This window comes from Eriocheir sinensis, chromosome 28, assembly GCF_024679095.1.
Source record: "Eriocheir sinensis breed Jianghai 21 chromosome 28, ASM2467909v1, whole genome shotgun sequence".
Lineage (NCBI taxonomy): Eukaryota > Metazoa > Arthropoda > Malacostraca > Decapoda > Varunidae > Eriocheir > Eriocheir sinensis.
The window spans coordinates 231040-258674 of NC_066536.1; the positions used below are offsets into that span (position 1 = coordinate 231040).

At 39.6% G+C, this 27635-nt stretch overlaps 1 protein-coding gene across 2 annotated transcripts; it reads right to left on the minus strand.

Annotated features, from left to right (window-relative positions):
* Positions 1–1011: 1011 nt before the first annotated feature.
* Positions 1012–26830, minus strand: LOC127004333 (uncharacterized). 2 transcript variants are annotated; one of them, XM_050871885.1, is made up of 14 exons: positions 26670–26830; positions 26312–26433; positions 24925–25153; positions 24005–24206; positions 22293–22452; positions 21849–21939; positions 20175–20281; positions 16718–17971; positions 12803–12925; positions 11356–11558; positions 8359–8503; positions 8125–8245; positions 7133–7260; positions 1012–2413 (listed from the first exon to the last, which is right to left on the minus strand). In XM_050871885.1, the coding sequence occupies exons 2-14, from the start codon at positions 26312–26314 to the stop codon at positions 1967–1969; spliced, it is 3213 nt and encodes a 1070-aa protein (XP_050727842.1). In that variant the 5' UTR covers positions 26315–26433; positions 26670–26830; the 3' UTR covers positions 1012–1966. The 2 variants fall into 2 exon arrangements, with proteins under 2 accessions (XP_050727842.1, XP_050727843.1); XM_050871886.1 differs by lacking the exon at positions 26312–26433.
* Between the last annotated feature and the right edge of the window lie 805 nt (positions 26831–27635).

Consider the following 27635-nt stretch of genomic DNA (forward strand, 5'->3'; position numbering starts at 1 on the left):
TTAAAAGGCCTTTGGTTTAACTCAATTTTGGTTTAAAGTTATCCTTGTTAGAGGCATCTGCTCATCAAAGTAAGGCAGCTCAGAGCCTTCGCACTCCTAGCATGCAGACCTGATGAACTTTATATTTCTGCCCGGAATCCTGCTAACCATGAAGATTGCTATTCTTCGACTAGCCAAACCTTCAAAATAGAAAATGTCAAAACCTTGCCTTTTACGGCCTCTAATTTTCCCATGACATGCTGGCACTTAGGCCATCTGGCACCCCCATCCCAAAATTTCTCACTTTCCAACTTTCCTTCTTCATCTTCCCTCCTTCTCCTTAACACTTTATCAGGAGTCCTCTGGTAATGCTGAGGGAATTTCTCCTTTCCATGTTAGTAAAAGTTCACAAACCACCTCCAGGGCATACACATTGAGGATATCATTGTTTCCTCTGATGAGCTGGTGGAGGGCGCTTAAGTTGAGCCAGGTTAAGCAAGCGAAAGTATATTCTTTTGCACCATTTCATAATTTCTCTGGTGCAATATTCTGGTGAAACCAGTGCATCAGAATGGTTGACCTGTCTAATCCATGATACTCACTTCTTATCTCTCCATGTAATACTCAACGTTTTTCTCTATTCCTTTTTTGTGTGCTTCTGACCTTTCTCCCTAAATATTTTGAGGCAGCAAGTTTCCAAACCAAATGTTGGCACTGGAAGGATACAGTGATTGTACACATGCAATAATCTGATGATACTAACATAGATTTTTAAAGTCTATATCTCAAAATGGAGTTTTGCCACCTTTGAAATGCAGCCTATACACAAAGCCTCTTAGAAGTCCAGTTCTATTATTTTATAAGTATAAATCATTTTAAAATTAATAATGAATATACACAGCTAATGGGAGAAAAATAATTCCTTTTGTGAAGCAAATATCCAGAAACTTAAAAACTGGATTTTCACAAAGAAACAAACTAATAACATACACCCCCTGCACTGAAATGAAGAAGAAAGCAAACACGTTTGAGGCATTTTTCCTTATATCAAGAAAATATTTATTAGGTGAATAAAGATTTTATCTTATACCATCAGTTTGTATTCTCGAAGTCCTGAAAATATATAGTAACTATTACTCAGTTCAGTAAAGAAGTTTTTTGGGGATATATGAAATTATGGCTTTTCATGTTGAATTTAATATAAAACAATTTTTTTTGCCTAAAATACTTCATAAATTCTCTTACTAAAAAGTGTAGTACATACAGTAAATACAAGCAACCCTTTAACCTCATAAATAAACACATAAAATTAGGGATCATCTTAAATTAAGGATGCATGAGTCTTCTGTCCAACTATAATACAAGGTTTATGAACTTAAAAGTAGACCACTATGCCAAATGAGGCGTCTAGTGCTCAAGGGGCAAACAAGCCAATTACCTAGATTTGAGCTACAGGCCTTCAAAGTCAGGCATAGCAAAAATATAATGGAAAAACACACATAGAAATATCGTCATACATCAACAGAAAGTTTTCAGCTAGATAAATTCAATGGAATCAGTGGTTGTATGAAAATGTGTTATTTATTAATAGAAAACAAACACAAACACGTAAGGGTGTTTTTTATTGATACATATTTATCATCCAATTTAATGCACATTCGGAAAATTAAAAGAACATTATATAACTAAAAGCCAGTTTAAATTTCAAAACAAAATTTCCATATTTAGGCAATTTATGAGTGTTTTACTACCTTCGAGCCTTGATACAGCCGACTTCATACATTCTGTTGGCAGACATAAACACACTACTCTCACCACCCATCTGCTGAGCCAGAGAGACCAATTTCCCATTTTCACATTCACAGAGGGTTGCACAGTGCTTCCATCCAATGAAAACCGGTGAAAACTCAAAATTCGCCATGATGGCGTGTTTGCCCCTTGAGTTCTAGACGCTTCAAATGCTCTCTTTCAGTTGTTAAATCTAACATTATAAACATAACGTTTTAAAAAACTGTCTTGTATCTATTTTCTCACCAGGGGAAAGACCATATCTGGACCATTTGCTGGAGACATCCTTATCCTGCCTGATACAGCTAATAATCTTGGCAACTGCAGCTTTTTCAAACTCATTCAATTCTTGTAAGCACTCTTTTTCAAGAAGGTTTAAATACTGTGGCATACATTCTTTTGTTGCTTTAGTTTCTTCACCTTTACTTGTCTGGCAATAATTTTTTGTGAGACTTAATGTGAAAACACCATCTTTTTTCCTTTTTCTCATTTCTGCATTCTTTAACAATTCACTCATAAATTTCTTTATTGTCAAGCCCACATATCTGTTACAGGAATTTTCCAAGTAGCAATTGGCCAAAGTTAAGAAGAGCTCCATGCTGTTCTCCCTTTCACTTTCTCTGTCAGAATTTGTGATCTTGATATCCTGAAAATATTCGATAACTATTACTATTACTATTACAATAGATAGTTTTAAGAAAAGGTTACATGAATTCATGGATGTGGTGAAGCTTTTCTTGTGAGAATGACTTTTTTTTTTCTCAAAATTTCTCTCCAATATTAGGGTGCGTCTTCCAAGATGCAGCGTCTTGTAAGCCGTAAAATACGGTAAATAAGCATGTTTTGACTAGACAAAAGCAGGTGATGTCACTTATTCTGACTCTTGTGAACTTTCATATTTATCTCTTTACGATTATTTCATGGAGGTATAGCTTACATTATTACTTTCAGTTTTACTAGTGACAGAGATTTTGTGAGTGTTATTACATTAGAATTCCACTCAATTTTGTGACTCAGAAACCACAGAAATATTATCAGTGTGTATGAATTAATATAAAAATAAGCACATACAGTAGGCACGCCTACTATGCGACTATATGGGCTACACCCGAGCTCGTGTAGTAGGAATTTGCATAGTAGAAATACATGTTCCTATGGGGAAAATGGTAAATGGGCGCCATTGCCCCAACTGAGCAACCATTTTTGTACTGCTGCCACCATCGCTGAGCGCCACACAGCCATGCCCTCGCCGGACACCAAGAAGGCGCACACATATACAATATATACATATATACCATATATGACGTAGACCAGACATAATGCTGTAAAAATCATGGATTGACTGGCAACGAGGTGCCGAGGATGAGGTTGTGGTGGTGAGGCATTAAGGGTGGTGTGGCACGTAAACAAAGGAAAGTATGAGGTGCGCCAAGTGCTTTCCACAGTGCCCTTACACATGTTACTGTGCTTACTCTACATTTTTCATCTCTTGTGTCTTTATTTTTCTGTTTTGTTTTGCCTGAATGACTGAAGTGTTGGCACAGTGTGGTGATGGCAGTGAAGCGGCATCAGTGGGACCACAATAAAACAATAAAAAGTGAGGTGTAATGTTATTGTGCTTATTCTACATTTTCATCACTTGTTTCTTTATTTTCTTCTTTTTTCTGACTGACTGGAGTGTTGGCATGGTGTGGTGATGGTGGTGAGGCGGCAGGTGTGGCAGAGCTTGTAAACTAAGAAGAGTATGAGGTATGCCACACTGCCCTTCCACATGGTACTGTGTTTGTTCTACATTTTCATCACTCGTTTCTGTTTCCTTCTGTTTTGTTATGAATGACTGACTGGAGTATCGGCTTAGTGTGGTGGTGCTAGTGAGGCGGTGTGGCATCGTATTCCGTCCCACTCTCGGGAGTCGTCCCATCCTGATTTACACATGCGCAGAACTCAATGTTTTCTATCACAGTGTTGATATCTGCGTTGATATCCATGTTTGTCCCAGGCAAGATGGCAGCAATACATAATGCTAGTTTTCATGAAAGAATGGCCAAATTAAAGGCTGACATGGACCCCATAGCTCAGCTACTATTAAATGGAGAGTATCCCATTAACCTGACGTGGAATAAAATGAGAACTTTGAGGAGACAGAAGGACAATCATAAGATCAAAGGTAAGCTTATTATAAGCTATTAAAAGACAGTGCAGTGAATGAAATGGACAAAATAGCATGCACAGTTCAAGTTGGGACACTTCCCGACAAAGGGGTGGAATACGACGCCATAGCAGCGGGAGTGGCAACGTTTGTAAACAAACAAAAGTATCAGGTGTGCCCTTCCGCATGTTATGTTTATTCTACATTTTCATCGCTTTTTTTTTGCTTTTGCTTTGTTTGTTTTCTTTGAATGACTGGAGTGATGGCATGTGTCCAGAATTTGATAGTTCCTTCATTCTTTACCTCCACCTCATATTGCGCACTTTGAGTTTGTGGGTTATACTTTCAGGTCCTCGTGTAGTGTGAAGACACATACTAGGTGTGCCTGCTGTACACTGATTCAACTCTAATATGTATCATGGGTCATGCATAAATGAACAAAAAAATCAAGAGAGGCTACTCTTTAGCCCACTACCCTCATTCGAGTCATAAAAAGTTCCTCCACCAAGTTTGTACCACTCGAGTAGAGATGTTAGGTGCACCAATTGTTACAAATCCCTGAGAAACACAGGTAATTTGTGATCCCCCTCAGCTGGTTTGGGCATTTAGGAATGGTTTTGATATCCTCGACTGTGAATACAGATACAAAGTTACTGTTGAGGATTCTGGCCATGTGTTTACTGTCCTGGGTTAAAGATCTGGTCTCATCTGCCAGGGGACCAATATTGGATTTTACTTTCTTTTTCGTTCTGATGTATGTGAAGAATATTTTGGAGTTAGTCTTGATTTCTCGCACTATTTATTTTCATAGTTGTTTACTACAAGGGTGCGACAAGCTGTGAGGCTGTTGTGGTACTGTGTATTGGCTTCGGCGATGTCATTCGTTCATTAGGTTATAATACCTCTTTTTCAAGTTAACTGCCCTTTTGATACCTGTGGTCATCCACGGTGAATCCAAGGCACCATTCACTCACCTGGATTTCATAGGCACTATTGCCTTCTCTACCTCCAGGAGCTTATCTTTGGAGACGTTCCATGCGTTGTCAATTGTATATTGTCAGGAAGCAGAAAATACCTCACTGCTTCACACAAGCACTGCCATGATGGAGTACAGAGGTAAGGGTGGGCAGAGAGGGACATAGTAAGAGGGTGGGGTCTATTATATTCTCTCACTCGGTGGGAAAGGGGACTAAGTTGACAAGGAGAAGGAAAGGGATGGAAGGGGTATGGTAGGGAGGGGAGATGGTAGAGGACATCTGTGATCTGAGCATTCGAGGCAGGAGACATTCCCTAGTCACACCAATACTATTTTTTTCTCTAATTTTGCTGTATCCTGGTAGAAATTTTCTGCTGATACACACACTACAGTGCCCTCCTGAGTTTCGCACTATCCGAGTTTCGTGATCCTCGATTTACGCGCGCAATCCTAAATTCTTACCATCCTGACTTTCGCGCTTTATCGCCCCAAGTTTCGCGCTGCTTTGACATGTACGGGTCATGTCTACCTACCGTCGGCGTTTCGCGCGATTCCTCAAGGCAGTGTTACACTGGCCATTTTCCTTCAACCGTTGGGGCTATTGGTAACCGCGGTTACCCGTGTGCCCAACTGGGAGCGAGTTGTCGGATGTCAGTACGGATGGAAAACGGCTGGGGGCATGAGCGACCGCGCGGCTGTATATAAACAAACAGACGACAGCAGTGACTGAGGAGGAGCAATGAAAAATGGCCAACCAAGCAACTTGTGAAGTAGACTGCCAGAGCTGCTCTGTCTACTATTTAATCGATACAGGGCGACTGCTTTGTTTGCGTTGTGAATACGGACAACCAACCTTGGCCGTGTGTGACACACACCTGGAAAAGTTGGAGCTGCCAGTTGCCCACATCACTGATGCGGTTGGAGGAAAAAGGCCCAGTGTGACACCAGCAGCTTAAAGGCAGTCACACAAGTTAGCTTCTCAGAAATTTTCCACCGAAATTATCTCCCGACAATTTTCTGCCTTGAATTTAACCTCAAGTTTGGTCACACAGAGGACTGTTGTATTCTGGGATATATCAGCTGAAAAGCAAAACAAACAATGGATCCAGACGTTGCAAAGATTGCTTTGTGGTGTTTTCTGAAGAAAAAAATGAAAGCATTTGTTGGTTCTTGAGTGGTTAGCTCCGAGACAAAGGGAGAGTGTGTTATAGCTTGCTACCATTAAATGCTACGAGAACATACTTACAGTGAGGACCCAGACACGATGAGGCAGTGGCTATGCTTGGACAAGACTCAAGTCCAAGACCTGCTCAACCTGATTACTCCAAGCTTATCTAGCTTCGTGGAACTCATTGTGGTACTGGAATAAACATGCGGATAGCTACTGAACCAATCAGCTGATACGCTCTTCTTCTTCTTCTTGTGACCACAACTTACCGGTTGGGTTACTGTGTTCACACGTGTTGGGGCGAGATTCACAGAGATGCGCAATAATGTCCCGCGGTAAAAGCTATGAACTAATGATCTAATTATCAACGTTAACTAAAGATTCACAAAGCTTTCATTTCGTCATAGTTAGAGGCCGCTGATTGGATGAGCGCCGTCGATGACATCATCGGACTTGGCGAATCACAAGCGTGTTTTCAGAACTGTCAGCCAATCATAAGACAGCTAGCCGCCTTCAGCTGAGGCTTCAAAACGACCCATTCTCTTCACATTTTCTTCCTTTTTTCACAGTTCGTATTTTGAGATAAAGAGGGAGTACAGAGGGGAAAAAAAGGTCACCTTCTCCACAGGCCGGAACAAATAAGTGCTTTTTCAGTGTTTTCAATACCCCGAGTTTCGTGATCCGCGGGTGTAGCGCTATACCTGCGGAACGAAGTGAGCGCGAAACTCGGGAGGGTACTGCAGTACATAACGACACTCATATTCCTATATACTGATAATGAAAGTTAAGTAGGGCAACACATCATATATGACCTTTAAGTTCAACAAGGCTCTTTGCCAGCCAAAATAACAGTGTGGATCTATAACATCAACAAGTATGCCATCACATTGCTGACAGCTGAGTTGTGACATCAACAGGTCTGCTATTGCAGTGAGGTGGTTGAACTTGCATTTATTATAGCATAATTATGAAACAGTTAATGGAGTAAGGCAGTACACACATGGATAAAGACAAAGATGGGTAGATAATGATGTAGAGAGATAGAGATGGATAGATATTAAAAAATACTCACACAGTAGGGTAAACTAATCCTATTGAGGCACTGGGCATTTTCTTGGACAATTATGAAGCTGACTACAGCTCGGGCCCATGGAGTTGGCAAGCTCCAGATCAACTCCGAATGCTCTTGACTCCTCAAACCTGGCGGTGAAAATTAAGAATAAGGTTTTTGTAAGTACCTAATACATTTCAAAATGGCAGGTATTGCATGTTGAAACAGCAAAAAGGGTATGAATTAACAAATGCCAAAACCATGAAAGGATAAGTAATGGAAGGTTCCTGTACAATTTATTTATAGATTCTGTAAGAAGACATAAGTGCCAAGGAGTAAAAAAAAATATTGGTAATGTAATAATAAGGATAGTAATGAAAAAATGTATAAGAGGTTTGGTATGGGTGTGACAGTGAATGGAGTGGATTGTGGAGTGGCTGAGTGGGTGAAGCGTGGTGCGCTGAGACGGTTTGGACACGTGAAGAGAATGGGGGAAGAATGGATTTGTGAAGAGAGTAAATGGGGGAAGGATTGAGGGAGTGGGTGTCATGGGAAGGCCACCTGTGAAATGGATCAACAGGGTGAGCGAGTATTGAAGCGAGAGAGTTGGAAGTAGCAGGATTGACACTTCTACTGTGACCACCCCCTGGAGGAAAGTTCCCATGAGAAAGCAAGGCACTGGAGATAGAATAGAATAGAAAATAATAGGGAAAGAGGTGAAAAGTCATAAGATATTCAAAATATTAAAAACCTTGAACAAACTAATAGCCATAATTTTTGGTACACAGGGGGAGGAAATGAGAAATCAAATTATTAGAGACAGAGATAATATGAATCTGATTGAGCTTTAGTAATAAGGAATGTCTCACTTTTAGAGGAAATAAAATCAGAATTAAATGTTTCTATTGGGTAGAGGAAGTCCTTCATCCAAGGTTGAGCAAAATCCATTTTTCAATTAAGGCCACTACTTATGCCTTACAAACCATTAGTGCCACTATCTATGCCTTACAAACCTTTAAAAGAGATTCGTATTTCCTTTTGGACAGCAGCCAGAGAAGTTGGTAGGGTATCTACAGGTAGGAGAGGTTGACCACTGAACTTCCACAATGCCTCTAGCACTAGTGAGACCAGTTGCTGAAAGAGGCAAGAAATTAATGAGAAATAAATTACTAACCATCATCTGAAGTCCACCTTGCTCATAACATTTCTACCGGTACAGAAACAATTAAACAATAACTTCAACTTACAGAAAGATGCCACTGGAGGGCAGTAGTAGTGGTCTGCTGTGACATCCATAGTTTGATAAGTTCCTTCACTGGAGATTTCAAGACATGGCAGTTTTCAGAAGTGCCACAAAATATCTGCCATGTAAGGAGGTCTTGAACCCCTTCCCTGCAATACATTAATGAAAAGCAATGATGTCATGAAGTAGTGGAGAGCCAAGATATATATCGATTATCGAAAATTAAATTTAAAAAATCAAAAATCCAGGAAAATCAGGTACAGAAAATTCAGCTGCCATTTTGATACAGTTTCCTCGACTTATGAACAGGTTCAGTTTGTAACAGTCGTTCATAAGTCCATTTGTTCGTAATTCCAACAAGCTAATCAAAGAACCAAATGCTTAAATTACTTGTTTCTGAGATATGAAAAACTCTTAACCCATTCTTTACTGCCGGTCCAAAATGTGTACACCCAACCACATAAAAAGTTTCTCCTACACACTGCCGCGGGTAATGTGTACCAGTGACAACATCATTTTAACCCTTTCATTGCTAAGCGCTCGCAACGAGACTATCCCCTCAGGCGCGCTCGGGCACCCCAGCGGGGGAAGGAGATCTCTTTTAACTGCTATATCTCAAAAACTATTCATCACAGTTACAAAACAAAAACACCATTGGAAAGAGGAGGCCAAGATCTATAAGATTCGGTTATGTAAGCCTTTCCTGCGAATGTACAGGCATGTTCAGGGGGTGTTTTTTGCTGTGAGTGCGACTGGCGCTCGCAGCGAGCTTTTAGCACCACCACCAAGTGACGCTAGTGCTCACTCTTTTAACCTCTGTATCTGAAAAACTCTTCATCACAGCTAAAAAACAAAAACACCATTGGAAAGAGGAGGCCAAGATCTATACGATTCGGTAGTGTAAGCCTCTCCTGCAAAAGTACAGGCACGTTCAGGGGGTGTTGCCTGTGAAGACGTACATTTATACATGCGTGACGGTCAGCCGTAAGGCAACTACTGTAGATCTCTTGATGATGGGGTGCTGGCAGGGCAGTATTGCCAGCTGCAAAATTTACAACTATTTGGTCAAAATATCAGTCATGTGATAGGTGAAGCTATGCAAAAGTGTTGCTATATTGGTCAACAACATCCACCAGTTGCTCATCCGTAGATTTTCTGTGCTGGGCTGACATGATTTTCCACCAAATTTAGTGAAGAACACACTCAATTGGCAATCCTGTGTTGTGAGAATTAGTGTTGGAACACTCTCATACGCGGGAGATTTGAGTGTGGCTGGAGCTCGCAGCGAGCGTTTAGCGCCACCAGCAAATACGCCTGACGCTCGCTCTGAGCATTTAGCAATGAAAGGGTTAATGGGCGTCTATGAAGGAAACAAAACTTTTAATACTGCGGTATGTGCGGTTTGGTGGTGCACGTGGTCGCAGCCTAAATCTCACAAACTTCATTCCTATTCCATTCCCATTCCCATTACACATTATCCTGGTATCACAACAGCAAAAAGAGCATAGTATAACAACAACAACAACAATAATAATAATAATAATAATAATAATAATAATACGATAAACTACATGAAAGAAAAGTATCATAGGCTCAGTGTATTGAAAAATAGGAGAAAATATGAGCATTGGTACTACAGTACAATAGTTACCGATACTTAAAAGAAAGCAGCAAATTGAAGGATGAATTAATGCTTCCCAAGTCGATTAAGTCATGACTTCACTAGCTACTACAAGACTTTCAACCTTATTGAAGCCGGAGAACAGTGTTGCAAACGCCATAGCCAGACAGAGGAAGAGTTGCCAATTCTTTTGATATGAATATCTCCATATTCGGGGAGGTGGCGCTTGAGCCCCTATGGTCCTGGGGCCCTCATATATACTCGACGTAATGACAAAGTGAAAATACCCCTGCGCAACCCCTCAGGTCGCAGGGAACCACGGTGTGGCGGAGATAAACTTTCCGCTCATGTGCAGGAGGCAGCGGTAAAGAAGGGGTTAACCCAGTAGCAGCGGGAATCATGTTTCTTAACCCTTTCCTTGCGCGCGGTGCAGACGCTACTATCCCCTCAGACGCAGTCGGACAGCCCAATGGGGGGTCTATTTTAACCTCTGTATCTCAAAAACTATTCATCACAGCTAAAAACCAAAAACGCCATTGGAAAGAGGAGGTCCAGATCTATTGGAGTCGGTTATGTATGCCTCTTTTGTGAACATACATGCACGTTCAGGGAGTGTTGAATGTTAACACTTATGTCGGTGCATGCGGGATGATCAGCCGTATTGAGGGAACTGCGCACATATCTCCTTCAGATTCTGGCAAGGGAGTGTTGCCAACTGCAATATTTACAACTATTTGGTCAAAGTATCAGTCAGGTGATAGGTGAAGCTATGCAAAAATGCTGCTATATTGGGCAAGAAGATCCACCAGTTACTCGTCCGTAGATTTGCCACGCTGGGCTGATATGATTTTCCACCAAATTTAGTGAAGAACACACTCAATTGGCAATCCTGTGTTGTGAGAATTAGTGTTGGAACACTCTTATACACGGGAGATTTGAGTGCGGGTGGAGCTCACAGCGAGCGTTTAGCGCCACCACCAAATACACCTAATGCTCGCTGCAAGTGTTTAGCAATGAAAGGGTTAATGGTCCCTCTAAGCAAGAAAAATGAGAAAAAATCACCCCTCACACAAACCATTTTATAATATATATCAAAGCATTTGTGATCAGATTATGTATCATCTTTTTTGGGGGGGTTATATCATGGCACAAATTTGGCCCGTCACTGCTACACGATAAAGCCACAAATTTGGCCCGCCGCTGCTACCGGTTAAACGGCAGTATGGTACTATTTTATGGGGAGAAGTTATCAATTCAGCGGTGATGGGTTACTATCCTTAGTGGCATTATGTTCTTGTTCAAGCAGTGATAGGTTACTGTTTCTTACATTTACATTAAGATCTAATATAAGAAACTGCAGTATATTTTTATATTACTCACCCATAAGTAGAATGTCTGACATCTTCTGTGAGAAGGAGTACAATAAACTCAAGAAGGTGGAGTGCTTTGGTTGCTTTATCAAGGACCTCCTCTTCCTCTGTATTTTGGTTGAAGCAGGATGCCTCATCACTTTCCATACAGGCAGCAAGTTGTATAACGTGTTGCACAAACTTCCAAGGAATGTAACTCCCAAAGTCATTAGGCTATCAAGAAGAGAACAAAACAATAATAATAGAATGTCTCCATGAAACTCTTTCATTCATTCAAAAGAATCACATCAGTAAAAGAACATCCATCCATTTATCTATGCCATGGAAACTAGTAGCAGAGACAAGCTGGAAATTGACTACATAGGTATGGGAGAAACAATGATATGCAAGAAGCATAAGAAATAAGAAGGGGAAATATAGCTAAGTACTCATAGAATTGAATGGAAAGTCAAAAATGAATTAACCAAGGTTACAATCCACATCATCTCAAGAGACAATGTTGTCTTGGGCCCTGATGGGCTGTGCAGTGTGCAACATCATTTGGTATAGGTAACAAATGATTGCTTCCCTCCCTTTTCTTGTCTCTTTAGCCCTACCAAGCCTTTTTACTCTTCAAACAGGATTCAAGGGAAATGGTGTTGACTGTAGTGATGATGTGATCAACAGTGACAGCAGAACAGAGCACCTTAAACAAAGTTATTTGTTTAACCCGGTAGCAGCGATGGGCCAAATTTGTGCCATGATATAAACCCCCCAAAATAGATGATACATAATCTGATCACAAATGCTTTGATATATATTCTGAAATGGTTAGTGTGACGGGTGATTTTTTCTCATTTTTCTCGCTTGGAGGGACCATTAAGAAACATGATCCCCGCTGCTACCGGGTTAAAAATTGAACATGCTATATTTTACAAAATTTCAGTTCACATTTCTGATTCATTACACTCTTGCAGTCAGCACATACCCTCAACATGAAGAAAAAATCCACTTGTAAATGGACCGTATTGTCTATACAGACAGCGCCACATGTAGCCACTCAACTCCAAGTTGTCCTTTCCATAGAGTTCAAGTTATAGACTAGAGTGCGTCTGAGGCTGTCTCCGGGATACACGGCCATTGTGCCGCCATCCCTCCAAGCCGATGATGGCACGCACTTCACTCCTGCCCGATTTCAGTTTTTCTCCATATCAAATAGTAGAGTCAGAAAATCGGGTAGGAGTAAAGTGTGTGCAGTCGTTGGCTTGGAGCGGTGACAGTACCAAGGCCTTGTATCCTGGAGGCAGCCTCAGATGCACTCTAGTACAAAACTTGAATTCTAAGGAAAGTACTGCTTTGACAGGTCACTGACTGGCCACGTGTGGCGCTGCATGTCTAGCCAATACAGTCCATTGAGCACATGTTTTCCCTCTTTTACATCAAATGGTGAATGTAATGAATAGGTTGAACTGTTATACCTTCATAGCATGCTTCAGTGCACGCAAGTAGTAAGTCTGCATCTTTGTACTGGCAGGAGGATGTAGACTGAGGAGCATGTAGGCAACTCTTAGTGCTCTGGAGTGGACCACACTGAATTGTGTCTGGAAAAAAAAAAAAAAAAAAGATCAGGTGTTCAGATGCTAAACAAAAACCCTGAAAAAAGAAACTATGGGAGGAGTGATGAGAAGTAGGACTAGTGGGTTGGATACACTTCGAGCAATGAACCCTATACTATGGAACGGACACTTGCCCCAGCCTTGTCATTAGCCCTCTCGCGCACGATGACGTGTTTCGCGTCATCAAAGGTAAAAGATCCTGACGCACGATGACGCGAAACGCGTCATAAAAGTTAAAAAATTGATTAAAAATTAAGTTTTCGGTGGAAGTGCGTCAAATTTGGAGTGTCATTTGTTGGGATAAGTTTCTTAATGGTAACATGGCAACCTTTCTAAGGAGCATAAATGAGGAGCGTGGAGTGATTTTTAGTTGTTAGCCTACTCTGACGGGAGAGGAAAAAATACAGTTTTCTTGGTGTAACTCAGGAACTAATAGGCGTATGAAGATTTTGAGGATACCATAAGAATCCTCACTAAATTCTGCTTCGAAACATATATTCAGCTAAAAAAGTTGGCCCACAAAATTTCGAGATAGCAAGTGGGGAAGAGTTGGTACTTAGGATTTATTGTCTACAATACTCTATACGGAGACTTGAAACGAGTTTCTATTGTTTATATATATTTTTTTCTCTATTTTTATTTGTGCATGTTCTAGTATAAGTCTTTATGAAGCCATTGATACAAAATTTATTGGGGTACGATATATCTGTGATGGTAAAATACGTACTGGAATATAGAGTTTCACGGTGGCAAAAAAAGGCTGGTCGGGCCTGAGAGATGCATGATGAGTGGAAGAGAAACTTACCGGAAACTTACCGTGCGCGAGAGGGTTAAGCCGCGAATTTTGGAAAATCAACCACTTTGGTGGGAATTGCCATAACTCCCTTATTTCTGGGGCTACAGAAAAGTTTTTGATATTAATTGACGGCAAAATGAAAGGGCTATATTTTTTAATTAGCGACCAAGCTCGAAAACCGACTCGAAAGGGTAAAAAATCAAATAAATTTGTAAAAAAAACGGCTCAGAAAAAATTATTTTTGAGTTCCCAACCTTGACACCTGCTCAAATGATTTAACCCTGTTTTTCGGCCCTTTTGCCGTGATTTGGACACATCCTAGTTTTTTGTTTATAACTTTTTTTATTTACTTAATGCTTTACAATTTTTTTTCTGATTATTAATCTGTATTAAAAGACCTTTCATTTGCCTCTGGTTTCAGTAAAGCTTGCTCATATTCAAGCCAAAGCAGCGACAAAATCTGACTCATTTCACGCGCCGCGACGAAAAACCTTCCTGAAAACACAAAAATTAATATATCTGCATAAAAACTCATATATGAACACTTCAATATATTGACTATCTTGTAATAATCCATTTTAAGATATCTATATAAAAATTTACTATTTTTATATAATCATTTCACTATATAAATCAACCTATATCAAGCGCCTTATTATACATGTTATTTCTATTTTTTTTTATTTAGTATTCAACCATATTTCTTCCCATTTATAAATAATACATTTAATTTGCTTTCTTTTGATACTAAATATATATAAAAATATAAATTATTCATAAGCGGGAAGAAATATGGTTGAATAATAAAAAAAATAAAAGTAACATGTATAATAAGGCGATTAATATAGGTAGATTTATTTAGTGAAATGATTAGTACATAAAAATAGTAGCTTTTTATATAGATATCTTAAAATGGTTATAATACAAGACAGCATATTGAAGTGTTCATATATGATTTTTTTATGCAGATATATTAATTTATGTGGCGTCAGGAAGGTTTTTCGTCGCGGCGCGTGAAATGAGTCAGATACGGCGAATGTTCATCACGAATTCTGGTCGAGCTTGAGCAAAAACTACTGAAGCTAGGAAGGCGTCCTTGGTGGTAAATGAAAGCTCTTTTAATACAGATTAATAATCAGAAAAAAAATTGGAAAGCATCAAATAAATAAAAAAGTCATAAGCAAAAAACTAGGACGTGTCCAAATTTCGGCAAAAGGGCCGAAAAACCGGCTATATTGTGACGGCTCGAAGACGAGCTTGGAATCGAGCTATCAAAAAATCCTTCAAGTTGGTCAAACCATATTGCCAAGAGGGGCTACATGCCAAATTACAGCCTTCTAGAGGGAATAGCAAGGCCACACTAGACGAAAACGGCAAAGTGACTGGAGTTCGTCAAAATCGCTCTCGAAGACAGGGTTTACGTTTCAAGCTCTAGCGACGAAACTACTGGGAGTAGGGAAATGTTATGCACCATATTGGAAAGCACATTGGCAGGGCTAAATCATTTGTTACATAATTTTTTTTAAATTCTCAGAAAATGAGTGGGTTATAAGGCTGGGAACTCAAAAAAAAAAATATTCAGTCATTTTTTGGGAATTTATTCAATTTTTTACCCTTTGGAGTCAGTTTTCGAGCTTGATTACTAATTAAAAAGTATAGCCCTTTCATTTTGCTGTCAATTGATACCAAAAACTTTTCTGTAGCTTCAGAAATAAGGGAGTTATGGCGATTTGCACCAAAGCGGTTGATTTTCCGAAATTCGCGGCTTAATGGCAAGGGCGCCGCAAAATCAAAAGAGTAAGCCGTCCATTACTTGAGATGTCACTGCTTCTAGATATAGGATACTCATAAGCATCCATATAACTTGGTGGTAAAAAAAACTCAAATTAGAACTTTTATAGGAGTATATACAGAGGGGTTGCACGTGACGTCATCAGCAGCGATCAGCTGATCACTTCTCAGCTGCCCTGCAAAGGCCCGCCATTTTGGGAGGCACATATTTACCGCAAGAGAGCTCCTCAGCTTTTCCCCGACATGTTTCTGTGTTGGTGGGTGTGTTAGTGGCCCAGCTATTACTGTGTTGGTGTGTGTGTAAGTGTCCATCTGTTACTGTGTGGGTGTTGGTGTCCATCTATTGCTGTGTGGGTGTGGGTGTCCATCTATTACTGTGTGGGTGTGGGTGTCCATCTATTACTGTATGGGTGTGGGTGTCCATCTATTACTGTGTGGGTGTCCATCTATTACTGTGTGGGTGTGGGTGTTAGTGTCCATCTATTACTGTGTGGGTGTGGGTGTTAGTGTCCATCTATTACTGTGTGGGTGTGGGTGTTAGTGTCCATCTGTTACTGTGTGGGTGTTGGTGTTAGTGTCCATCTATTACTGTGTGAGTGGGTGTGTTAGTGGCCCATCTATTACTGTGTGGGTGTGGGTGTGTTAGTGTATCTATTATTGTGTGGGTGTGGGTGTGTTAGTGTCCATCTATTACTGTGTATGTTAGTGTGGGTGGGTGTGTTAGTGGCCCATCTATTACTGTTACTGATAGGTGCTACACTGCCACTTGCAGTAGGTAGACAGGGGCTGCCAAGTATAGTCAGCGGGCTTTTTGCGAACCCCTTACGTTCTTATGTTCTTACTAAACACCGCCCGGGGATGCCCAGGGTTAAATTAGTCATATATTAATTGTTCTTATCATCAAATATATCTTGAAGTTTGATAATAAATGTATATACTGTTTGTCCATCATCATTTGGCAGCCTAATGGATAGTTATATAATGAAGCCTTGCCTCACTGTCCAGATTTTCTGCATATTCACTTAGATTCTGTTATGAAGACGGAAGGCACGGGCCAGCCATCATCAGGGGGCAGGGGCTCAGCTGATCGCTCTTGCCTCCCAAAATGGATGAGAGTTGTTTTTCCTAAAACAAAAGCGAAGCAGTGTGACGTCAGTGCAACCCCTCTATAGAAAACTAAGTGTCCTTACCTCTATCACAAAATCCTTCAGAAGACTTCCCAAAATGCTAGGTGGAGGATAAACGTATGAAGACACCTGAAGCAACAAAGTCTCCATCGCATTAACAAGGAGTTCTTTCTCATTTACCGTATCATCAACTTCAGTACAGCAGGTATAGAAATGTAGTTCTCTGGAGGTCAATTCTCTGTGTTCATGAGAATATTGCTGATAATTTGGTGCATCTAAAACTTGCTGTGAATCAATATCTGCATCAAGAGTCTCACATTTTAGATTTGGAAAATTTTCAATGCCTCTTGGAATACAGAGAGAATTTTTACTACATATGTCATTGAGGTAATTCCTTGTTCTCAAAAATTGCACTATAACTTTAAAAAAATGTTCTTTTGTTATAGTGTAAATTTGTGAGTTTGGTGACACTGCCTCTTTGCGCTGAAGAACTTGCTCTGACACTGAATCAAGAGACTTTTTTCTAATGAATCTTAAAGGATTCGCCATCACACACTTCTCAGTTGGCTCAGAGGTAATCTTACCACATTTAAGTGACCATCTTTTCAACAGTTCAGGAGGATTCTTAGAATATGAATTTATACAATCACAATTTGGTAAGGGAGATTTTCCAAACAGATTAGGCTCTCTCATCGCATTTATCTTCTCCCCCATGCAAATGTGGAACTCTTTCAGTACAACATTATGAGTGTTGCTCTCCACAGAAGGAACACCTGATGAAGTACTCACAGGTGTTACATCCTTAGACACACACTTTTTAGTTTGAATCTCACTCATGCAATTGCTCTTCTCCCCATATTGATTCTGTAGGTTTCCATTCACTTTTTTCGTCACTGATAAAGCATTCACTGATGTAATATCCTCAGAAGTTTTCTTTTCAATTGGTTGGATATCATTAATGTGATTCCTGTTCAGTTCATCTTGATTCTGTATGTCATCATTCACTTTGTACACCACTGGAATATTTGAAAGCGTTCTATCTTCAAGAGCTGTCCTTTCAGTTCGTTCATTTTGGTTGGTATCACTCCTTTTAAGTCTATCTCCATTCTGACTGTTATCCCTGTTATCCTCCACATCATACACCACTGAAGCACTTGACAGAGTATTATTAGAATGGCTGGACTTGGAAACATTATTTATTTTACCCGATAAATCTTTTTTTCCAAGAGCACTCCTTTTATCACAAATACTGTAACCTGATGAAGGTTTCTTAACTTGATCAAATTCTTTCTTGATAAACTGTGTCAGAGATGTTTGCTGAAAATAAAGAGAAACAAAATTCATAAAATTTGTTCATGTTATATCCAAAAAACAAATTTAATGTACGTGTAATCCAACTGAAAATGAAAAATGTATCGACATGGCACCGTCTGCTAATAAAGAAAGGGCTGTTGCAAATTGTGCTGCTGTTACCCAAGTTACTGACTTGTTGCTGCAGTTAATTGGAAGGAAAAAGCAGTTGTGGGCATGATCATGGTTTCAAAGACAGGAGGACAGGAGTGTTATCCCAAACCTCATCAGAAAACAATGCTGTGAAGACTGGGAGTCCTACAATTTTCATAGAAGGGAAAAATATATATTTTGAACTGTGGTCCCACAGGACGGGGGTGTTCTCTTATCTTGTCAATTAAATATTATACAAAGCAGCTCTGACAGTCCACTTTATGAGTCTCTTAGCAGACCATCTTCTACTGCTCCTCACTTTTCAGCCACTGCCAATGTAAGTTTGTTTACATACACCCACGCAGTTGCTCATGCCCAGAACTGTTTTCCATCCATACGGATGGAGCCAGCGGTTGGGGGCATGGGCAACTGTGATTGCTCGTAACCCCAATGGTTGGAGAAAACGGCCAGTGTGACATCACCTATTGCACCGTCAAATCTCCTCCGTACAGGTACGGTAAAATTAAATTTAGTTTTTGTCTAGATTTCATCTGATTAGTATTGAATTCCTCTTTTTTGGTGTTAGATTTATTGATTTCCATTGGTTTTGTGTTTATGAACTTTTTCACAAAGTACTTTTGTAAAAGTTTAAATAAGCAATCATCTGGGGTCCAGGAATGGATTAATACATTTTACATTGATTCTGTGGGGAAAATAGCTTCAGTTTATGAACATTTTGGGTGACGAACGGCTTTCAGGAACAAATTAAGTTCGTGAACCGAGTTTCCACTGTATTTATTTCTTGCTACCCTACAATCAATTTTCACTTATTCTGGTGTCTCTTATTCCTCCATTTGCTCCATGCAGTATCCCTTTTACTCTTACCTATTTCATGCCTTTTACTGAACCAGTCATTTTTAGGCTACAAGAACCTCTATATTATTACACATGCCTTGGTGGTGCCCTTCAAGACTGCCACTAGGGAGAGAGAGAGAGAGAGAGAGAGAGAGAGAGAGAGAGAGAGAGAGAGAGAGAGAGAGAGAGAGAGAGAGAGGGAGAGAGAGAGATTATCCCCTCACTCTGCATTTTAAGTTAAGGGGGCCGGCCGTTTTTTACCCTTTTTCCTTTCTTCAATGGGTTATTGTCATGATTTATATACCAGACGTAAAGAACACCCTATACATAAGATTTAGCCAAAAAAAAAAAAAAATCTACCACCTTGCTATTTTTTACCAATGACCATTTATGGAAAATTTGAAGGTTTTTTTGAAAAGGCTATTTCTACTATAATTATTGCTCTACATGGGAACAATTATTATAGTACAAGAACCATGTTTAGGCCAATGAAAGTATAGCGAAATATTGTATTAATAATCATTAGTTTGCGGAATATAAATTTTCAAACTTTCATGGTCATAATTTCCCCCTATAAATTCAGACATTAATACACCATAATTCAGTCACATCATATACGAGAAAAAACTCGGTATAGTTTGATTTTTACAAGTCTAGGCATAGTTTTGGTGTTGGTTTCATTGAAATCAGTTGAATAATGATGGAGCAATTGAAGTGCAAAGGTACATAACTTACATTTTGAGATATTTCCAGGTAAAGTTTTGAATGCGTAACAATCAAACATAGCAAAGTGATATCACTTATCCTTTCATTTATTTGTAATGATATATAGAAATATATATCTTCATGTTCAGTCATATACAGTACCCTGTCCAGTTTCGCGCTTGCTTCATTCCAAAGGTATAGCGCTAAACTCGAGGATCGCGAAACTCGAGGTGTTGAAATCCATGAAAAAGCGCTTACTGGTTCCGGCCCATGGAAAAAAATTACTCTTTTTTTCGACCTGACTCCCTTGTTATCACAATTTTTTCGACTTTACTCTCTTGTTATCTCAAAATACGTACCTTGATAATAGGCAGAAAATGGGAAGTGAAAACAGGTCGTTCTGAAGCCACAGTTGAAGTTTCTTCGTTTTTCGCCTGGCCGGCCCCCTTAAACTATATGAAAGTTACACAACTTTTTAATATTTTTCTACTTGCAAAAAGTCAGATATTTGTCATACCTTGAACCGACAGTGGAGTTTTCCTTTCTTGCCAAGAGGACTATTGACAGCTTGTATTTCAGATAATTTTTTACCACCATGTAGACTCCGGGACTTTTCTGATGCAACTGAAAGAAAAAAAGTTGTAATTAGAAAAAAAATATAGGCTTGCCAAACTTACAATGTATGGACAGTAAATGACAGCTTATAAGATGCACTTTATTTTCCAAAAAATGTCCCAGAAAATCACCCTCCGTCTTTTAGGGTTAAAGGCCAGCTTTGGGTTATTGGATAGTGGAGTTTTATTGCTGCAGTGGCCCTTAAATTAAACTGCAAACATCTCCGCAAATGTAAACGAGGTGGCGATCGCTTCTACACCAACAACAGTAACTCTTTTCTAATGTAAGAATGTATAATGGTAGTACTTACCACTACTTCATATAATGTAACACATCAGGAAGAAAATGAAGTAAGGACGTTTAACCTTACATGTACCTAAACAAACTAATGGACGGTTCTACACCAATCTTGACGACACGCGCAAGACCCACTGCATTTCCTTAGTACAAAGCTAGAGATCACTGAAGTAAGACAGGCCTTCATAAAACTGTTTATCTTTGTTAAATTGATAGACACAAACAATATATGGATAATATTGAGATATTGATACTCAAGAGAGGACATGGAAAGAAACTTAATAAAGGAACATGTTTGAGTGACTTGCACTGATGCACCATAAATTCCCCATCTTTAGTTTCTTGCACAGGTTCCATGTTGTTCTCTCTCTCAGAGGACTCTGGAAGGCTCATAGCTCTTCGAATGACAGTGCAGCCTTAGCCTTCCTCTTTTCTTCGTATGACCTCCATCTTGGTAGTGTGGGTTGATGGCATGAAAAAAAAAGAGTTGGTGGCAGGTAACAGCAAGTCGTCAGGGGGTGTAGCAGGGCAGTGCAAACGGCAGAAGCAGCTGTGTTGCCAAGCTTGACAGGCAGCGTCCTCACCACACATTACGAATACCCACAAATATTTGAGCATATCTACCGTATTGTGACGTCATGATGGGCGAGTACTACAGGACTGGTGTCATAATGTCAGTTACACAATGGAATTAGGCCATTCTTTGCCTCCACCTCGCGTATGGGTTCGATTCACACATTATGAATACGTGGGTTATATTTTTAGATCCTCGCATAGTAGGTGTTTCGCATAGTGTGGAGACGCATAGTGGGAGTGCCTGCTGTACTTACATTAAAAACTGATGTGAGAACACATAGTAATGGGTATGCATTGGATAAATTCATGTTCAGGAAGAATATAGGCAAGCAGTGGTTCACAAACAGGATGGTGGATGGGTGGAACAAACTGAGAAGGTACGTAGTTGAGACAAACACAATTGATAGGTTTAAAAGTACGTTAGATGTATTCATGGATGGGAAACTCATTTTTAGGAACTGCCGTGTGTAGGCCATCTGGCCTCTCTTAGTCTCCGTATATCCTTTTGTATCCTCACGTGTATTCTATAAAGTGAGATTTTTTTTTCCCTTTTACAATCGCGTCCATATGAGAGATCACCAGCCAAACTGTCATTTTGTTATTCTTGCAAACAATGCTAATGGTTCTGTAACTTGCTCCTATTTTCCTAATTATACTTAATTTTGCATTCATTTGTTTCTTACAAAATCTTTGACATACTTACCTGAAGTGGTTCTGCCTGCAGATATGTAAGAAGTTTCAAGCTTTGGATCATGTCGCAAGTCAAATGTCTTTAAATCAACAGGATCATGCCTCTGAAATGGGGGTGATGGAGGTATAGATAGACAAAATCAAGGAGATAAATGAAATCTGAATTATCACATTATCACCATTTCAGCAAACCTTGGAGAACTTGATATTTGTTAAGAAAGTCATAAAACAAATCACATAATCTATCAGTAAGACATCACAATATCTAATAACAAGTAGAAAACTACTGATTTTCAATCCATTCCTTGTTGAACATCATAAGTTTTACTACAGTATTCATGAAAGCTCTCCTTGTTCAAGGATATTGGATCTTTTGCAATCAAAGCATGCATTATTCATGCAACACAAAAAACTGCTGCATACATACAAAGCACATTTGCATTAATGTGATACTTACAAGAATCAAAGTGCTCCTGATGAAAGAAACATCAACCAGAGGTATGACGCTGTCTACTATTGCCTTCGCATGGTCAAGCATCTCTTTATTTGTTACCACAAAATCAATAATTGAGGTATCATCCTTCAGTGCTATTTCAGCTCCTCCAGCTACTAATATCCTGGAAGAGAAGATGAAAATTTATTTTCTTTTCTCTTTCCATAGACTCAGGAACTGTCAATTAACAATCCTCTGAGGAGGGCTAATTTAAAGTTATCAATACAGAGTACGTAAAGTGAAGCTGAAAATCATACACAGAAAAGTGAACCATTATTTACGATGAGCCTGAAAATTAGTTGTTACAAAATATAAATTGAAAACACTATCAACCCCTTGGCACACTATGGTGCAAATGTTATGAAACTAAATATACTGTGAAAGTTAACCCATAATACCATTGGCATCATATTCAAGAAAAATTATGGTGTCTACAACCAACATTATTTTATAAAGATGTTTCGTTGCCATTGACATTAAGTGTTATACAAAAGTATATATATATATATATATATATATATATATATATATATATATATATATATATATATATATATATATATATATATATATATATATATGCTTCCAACGATCAGTTGTCATTTCCGATTACTCTGAAGCATAATTTACAATTCAACATGCCTTACTGATTATAAAATCAAGGAGTAATTACCAAGAAGAAAGTAATTTACCTTCTTGTATAATGATTTTGGTTGAAATGCGGACAAATGTACAGAACAGCCCTTTAACATCCATTTAAAAATACAAAGACTTGTCAAATTATTCCCCTTTACTGTCAATGAACAATGTTATATACACAAACAAAATTAAGGGCGTATAAGCCCTCAAAAGAGCATGCGTATATATATGTACTAAACACTTCCCTAAGAGGTACGTATATGCATGTACTAAACACTGTACGGGTTTTTTTTTTTTTTACTATTGTATAAAAACAAACTATACCATGCCTTAATCTCCTATCCTTCCTGATTAAAAAGCTTTTAGAATGAAGAAAAATGGTCAACAAATAAGGGATGAGTTACAATAAGAAAATAAGCAATTCTGCTAACAGCTGTTTGCTAGGCGCTAAAAGTGCTCCCTGCCGCTGTTACCCTGTGACAGTGCTGTTAAGGCCTTAACAAGCTTTGTGAATATCTGCTAGTGCTTAACAGAAAAATGTTAAGGCTAATAGGTATATGTTAGTTTTAACAGCTGTTTGCTAGTGGTAACAAGTTTTATGTATATGGGCCCTGAAATCTCTGACTTGACTGCTGTACCATTGGAATTGGTGGATGATTAAATGCAAAATAAGTAAGTACTATAACTTTAATATTAACATTATATTGTAATTTGAAATTATTATGCAGCCCCCCGCAATTTTTTTTGCCACGAGCCGCCACTGCTCCTGAACATGCTAACTGCATGTTTCCAGCCCTCTAGCAGCTCTGCCACATACAACTTTAGCTCACCTCTATGCTGTCCTAATTCCTAATGCAAGAGTCAACCAGCATTTCTCTCATCCTTTACATTAGTAAACTATGGAACAGGCATTCTTTGTTTGTCTTTCTTCCTTCCTAAGACTTCAACACTTTCACGAGGGGAAAATCACAACACTATGTTAACCTAAACTAACAGTTCATCATTATTCCAACAAACACAAAGATTGAATACCGTACCTTTTGAATTTTCTTGAGACTGATGGATTGAGCAATACCAAAATCTTCCAGCCCTCATACAAGCCATACCCTTTCAACATCCTCTTCCGACGGTGGTATGTGGCCAGTTCATTGAAGTCAGTGAGTTCATACCCTTCCTCCTTGAGCCAACGGCCTTCTTTGTAACTGTCTAGGATATACTTGGCAGACAACAGCCATTTTCCTGGTAAAAAAATATATTTGTTAATAAATGAATGATAATGTCAATAAAGGTCAACAGTAGTACAGTCCTTCCATGTACTTTGTAAGAATATGGGCAACATATTGCCTCACAAAGTAGGAAATGGCAGGGTACAAACTATTAAAATGAAATTAAAGGGTTTAAAAGAATCGGGGGGGAGGGTGTCCAACCCTGCATGGTTTGCATACTTCCTCCCTTTTTCCTAACATTATCTTTCCAGTAAAGCAGGTCTCAAAACCAACCTGCATATTAGTATACACTTAAGGTTAAAAAAAAAGTGTCTTCCTAGGCTTCTTAGATTTCCCTCTAAATAATTTGAGACACATATTTATCTGTTCAAAGCATCATAACCAGAGAATCTGAAGTTCCTTCATGATATATTGCCTGCAGACATGTTGATCAAGACTGTGTACATTACACTAATCTCCAATGTAGTAAAGAATCAGATTATAGCTATTGCATTACCTTACTCATTTCCAAGTGATTAAAACATCCCTAAACTGCACAGACCATTTAGATTAATGCAATCGATACACAAAACAGAAATGTGGCCTATATGTTATGTGGCTTTGTCTCAGCAAATCATTATAAACTAACCTGAATCAGTTCAGAATAAGGTTGGTCACACTCTTTGTAATAAATTTAGGGACTGAGGTTGATAAAAGATCCATACTAGAACATAAAATAATTTTGTACATACCTCCAGCTAGAGCACCTAAGATCTTCTCTGTTGTTTGAAATTCTAGGGCAATCACATGTGTGCAACTTATTGGAAATGTGTCCTTCACAGGATTCAAAAGTTTGCCATGCAAGCTCTCAATTTTTTGCACAAGAGACTTTTCCAGGTTTGCAGGAATACCAGAGAAGAGAAACTTTCGTCGGTTCTCCTCTGGGTGGATACTCAATCTGGCATCCATTATTATTTCATCCTGAAAGATAAGCAAAAAAGTGATAATTAACCACTACAATGATTTTTCAAGGTTTGCATCACTCTTAGACTCCCTAGCTTGAGCAAACAAGCCACTTGCAGATTTTTTAAAATTATTTTTAAAAGTTAATGTTGACACTGTTGATGACCCCTTTTGGCAGTTTATTCCAGAGGTTTACAACTCTGGAGGAGAAAACATGTTCCTCTTATAGGTGCAATGTCTTGGTGTGAGTAGCTTCAGTGTGTGGCCGTTGGTCTGTACGGATGCGGGTCTGGGAAGAAGCAATAAAGGAAATAATTACTCCATCTTTAGTTGGTATTATTGGAGGCTCAGGATAACTTCACAATTAGTCACATTCTGCCCATGAAAACATAATCTGTGTCTACAAAAGAACATGAAACTAAATTCTAACGCAATACTTATCTACTTCTGTGGAAGTCAGTCAAGGAACATGCTTCACACTCCATTCCTAGGCACAGACTTAGTTCAAACTTCAAATTCTTCCTGCTTCCCGTAGCAAATGAAAAAGGAGCTATATGATTGGCTTCGAGTACAGGGGTGTGGAGTCAGAGTCGGAGTCGGTAAAATACCTCTGACTCCAACTCCTTTATATGATCATTTTTTGTGTAATATAGTTGTGATTTTTTTTTTTTTTTATCATGCTGCCAATAGTGCCTGTAGGCTTTTTTGAGCGGCCTCTTTGGCAATCCCAGCCCGTTACTGCCGTGGTACCATATGACTGCCAAACCAGTTTTGCTACTTGGTGGGGAATTCCTACATATTTCTGGGAGAAATTACCTTTTGTGGGGGGCATAGCCCCCCCTGGACCCCCCCCACATGTATATGTTACTTATTTCAGCAAGGAGGTATTTCTCGCAACACCGGCTGCACCGTCGCCAGAGGAGGCGACGCGCTTTCGTAAACATTATCCCCTATTTTCAAGAGTAAGAAAAAAGTCCTTGAATTGGATTTTCAAAGCGTTTCCATGACTGTTGAAGGTTTGTAGAAAAGATATATGAAGAGATACTGATGTTTCATAAGGTAGGTAATGAGATACTGGCACGGACCTAAAACGAATCTTAACCATGAGATACTGGCACGGACCTAATACGAATCTTTACCGAGGGCTGAGTATGGGCACACTAGAATAATACCAACCATGGTGGTCTGGTGGCCTGTCTGTTGGCTGGGGATGTGAGTGTGCCAGGTTGGCCGCTTGGTCTGCCACGGTGTTGCCCACGATGCCAATGAGTGAATGTACCCACTGCTGGTGGGCCCGTCTGCCCCCGGAGGTCAGCCGTGCCAGGAGTGAGTGAATGGTGAAGCAGTGTGGTGAATGTGAGGTTTTTACACATCAAATCGTGGCAAAGCAAACGCCTACAACTCACCATTAACCTAATATGTTATAATTTACAGTCTTGTGAATCAGGATAGATACCTATTACCAGTACAATGAGCATGGCAATAGGAGTGTCATGATAGATACCACAGAGTAATAACTGTGATAGATACCTACCTATTTATATGTAAAGCCTTCTTCTTCAATGTTTTAGTGGGCAGGTTAGCCTTTTTCTTCTGGAGTGTGTTATGGGGCTAGTTAGGCTGTGGGACCAAGGCCTCCAAGTCCAGAGCCCGGTCAGCATGCCTACTTCCTCCTTTTGTTTAGATTGCGTTACGAACTTACGAGCCTAAACATTATTTCCGATTTTGCTTGCTACTCTCTTACGAACTGATTGGTGGATTCCTTATTATTAAAAAAAGATAAATAAGGATCGGGTAATTTCTTTTTCATATGATAAATGTCTGCTCTCATGCTAAAATTGTTACCGATAATGGGCTGGGCCATACTAAAAAAATATATAAATAAAAAGTTCTGTAGTTTGCTGGGGACTTGTTACAAGGAGAAAGATTCCTCAATGTATGAAGGAACGGTAAGAAAAACGATGGACGAGCAGGCCATTCGATCCCAAGGCTGCCAAGGTGATGGAGAGTCGGATTGGAGACGTAGAGCAAGGCCGTCCCTAATTTTAAGGCTGCCAAGGCGCTGGAGGCGCAGAACAAGGCCGTCCCAAAGGTTGCCAAGGAGATGGAGGCACAGAACAATTAAGGCCGTCCCAAAGGTTGCCAAGGAGATGGAGGCGCAGAACAATTAAGGCCGTCCCAAAGGTTGCCAAGGAGATTGAGGCGCAGAACAAGGCCGTCCCTATATAAGGCTGCCAAGGAGATTGAGGCACAGAACAATTAAGGCCGTCCCAGAGGTTGCCAAGGAGATGGAGGCACAGAACAATTAAGGCCGTCCCAAAGGTTGCCAAGGAGATGGAGGCGCAGAACAATTAAGGCCGTCCCAAAGGTTGCCAAGGAGATGGAGGCACAGAACAATTAAGGCCGTCCCAAAGGTTGCCAAGGAGATGGAGGCACAGAACAAGGCCGTCCCAAAGGTTGCCAAGGAGATGGAGGCGCAGAATAAGGCCGTCCCAAAGGT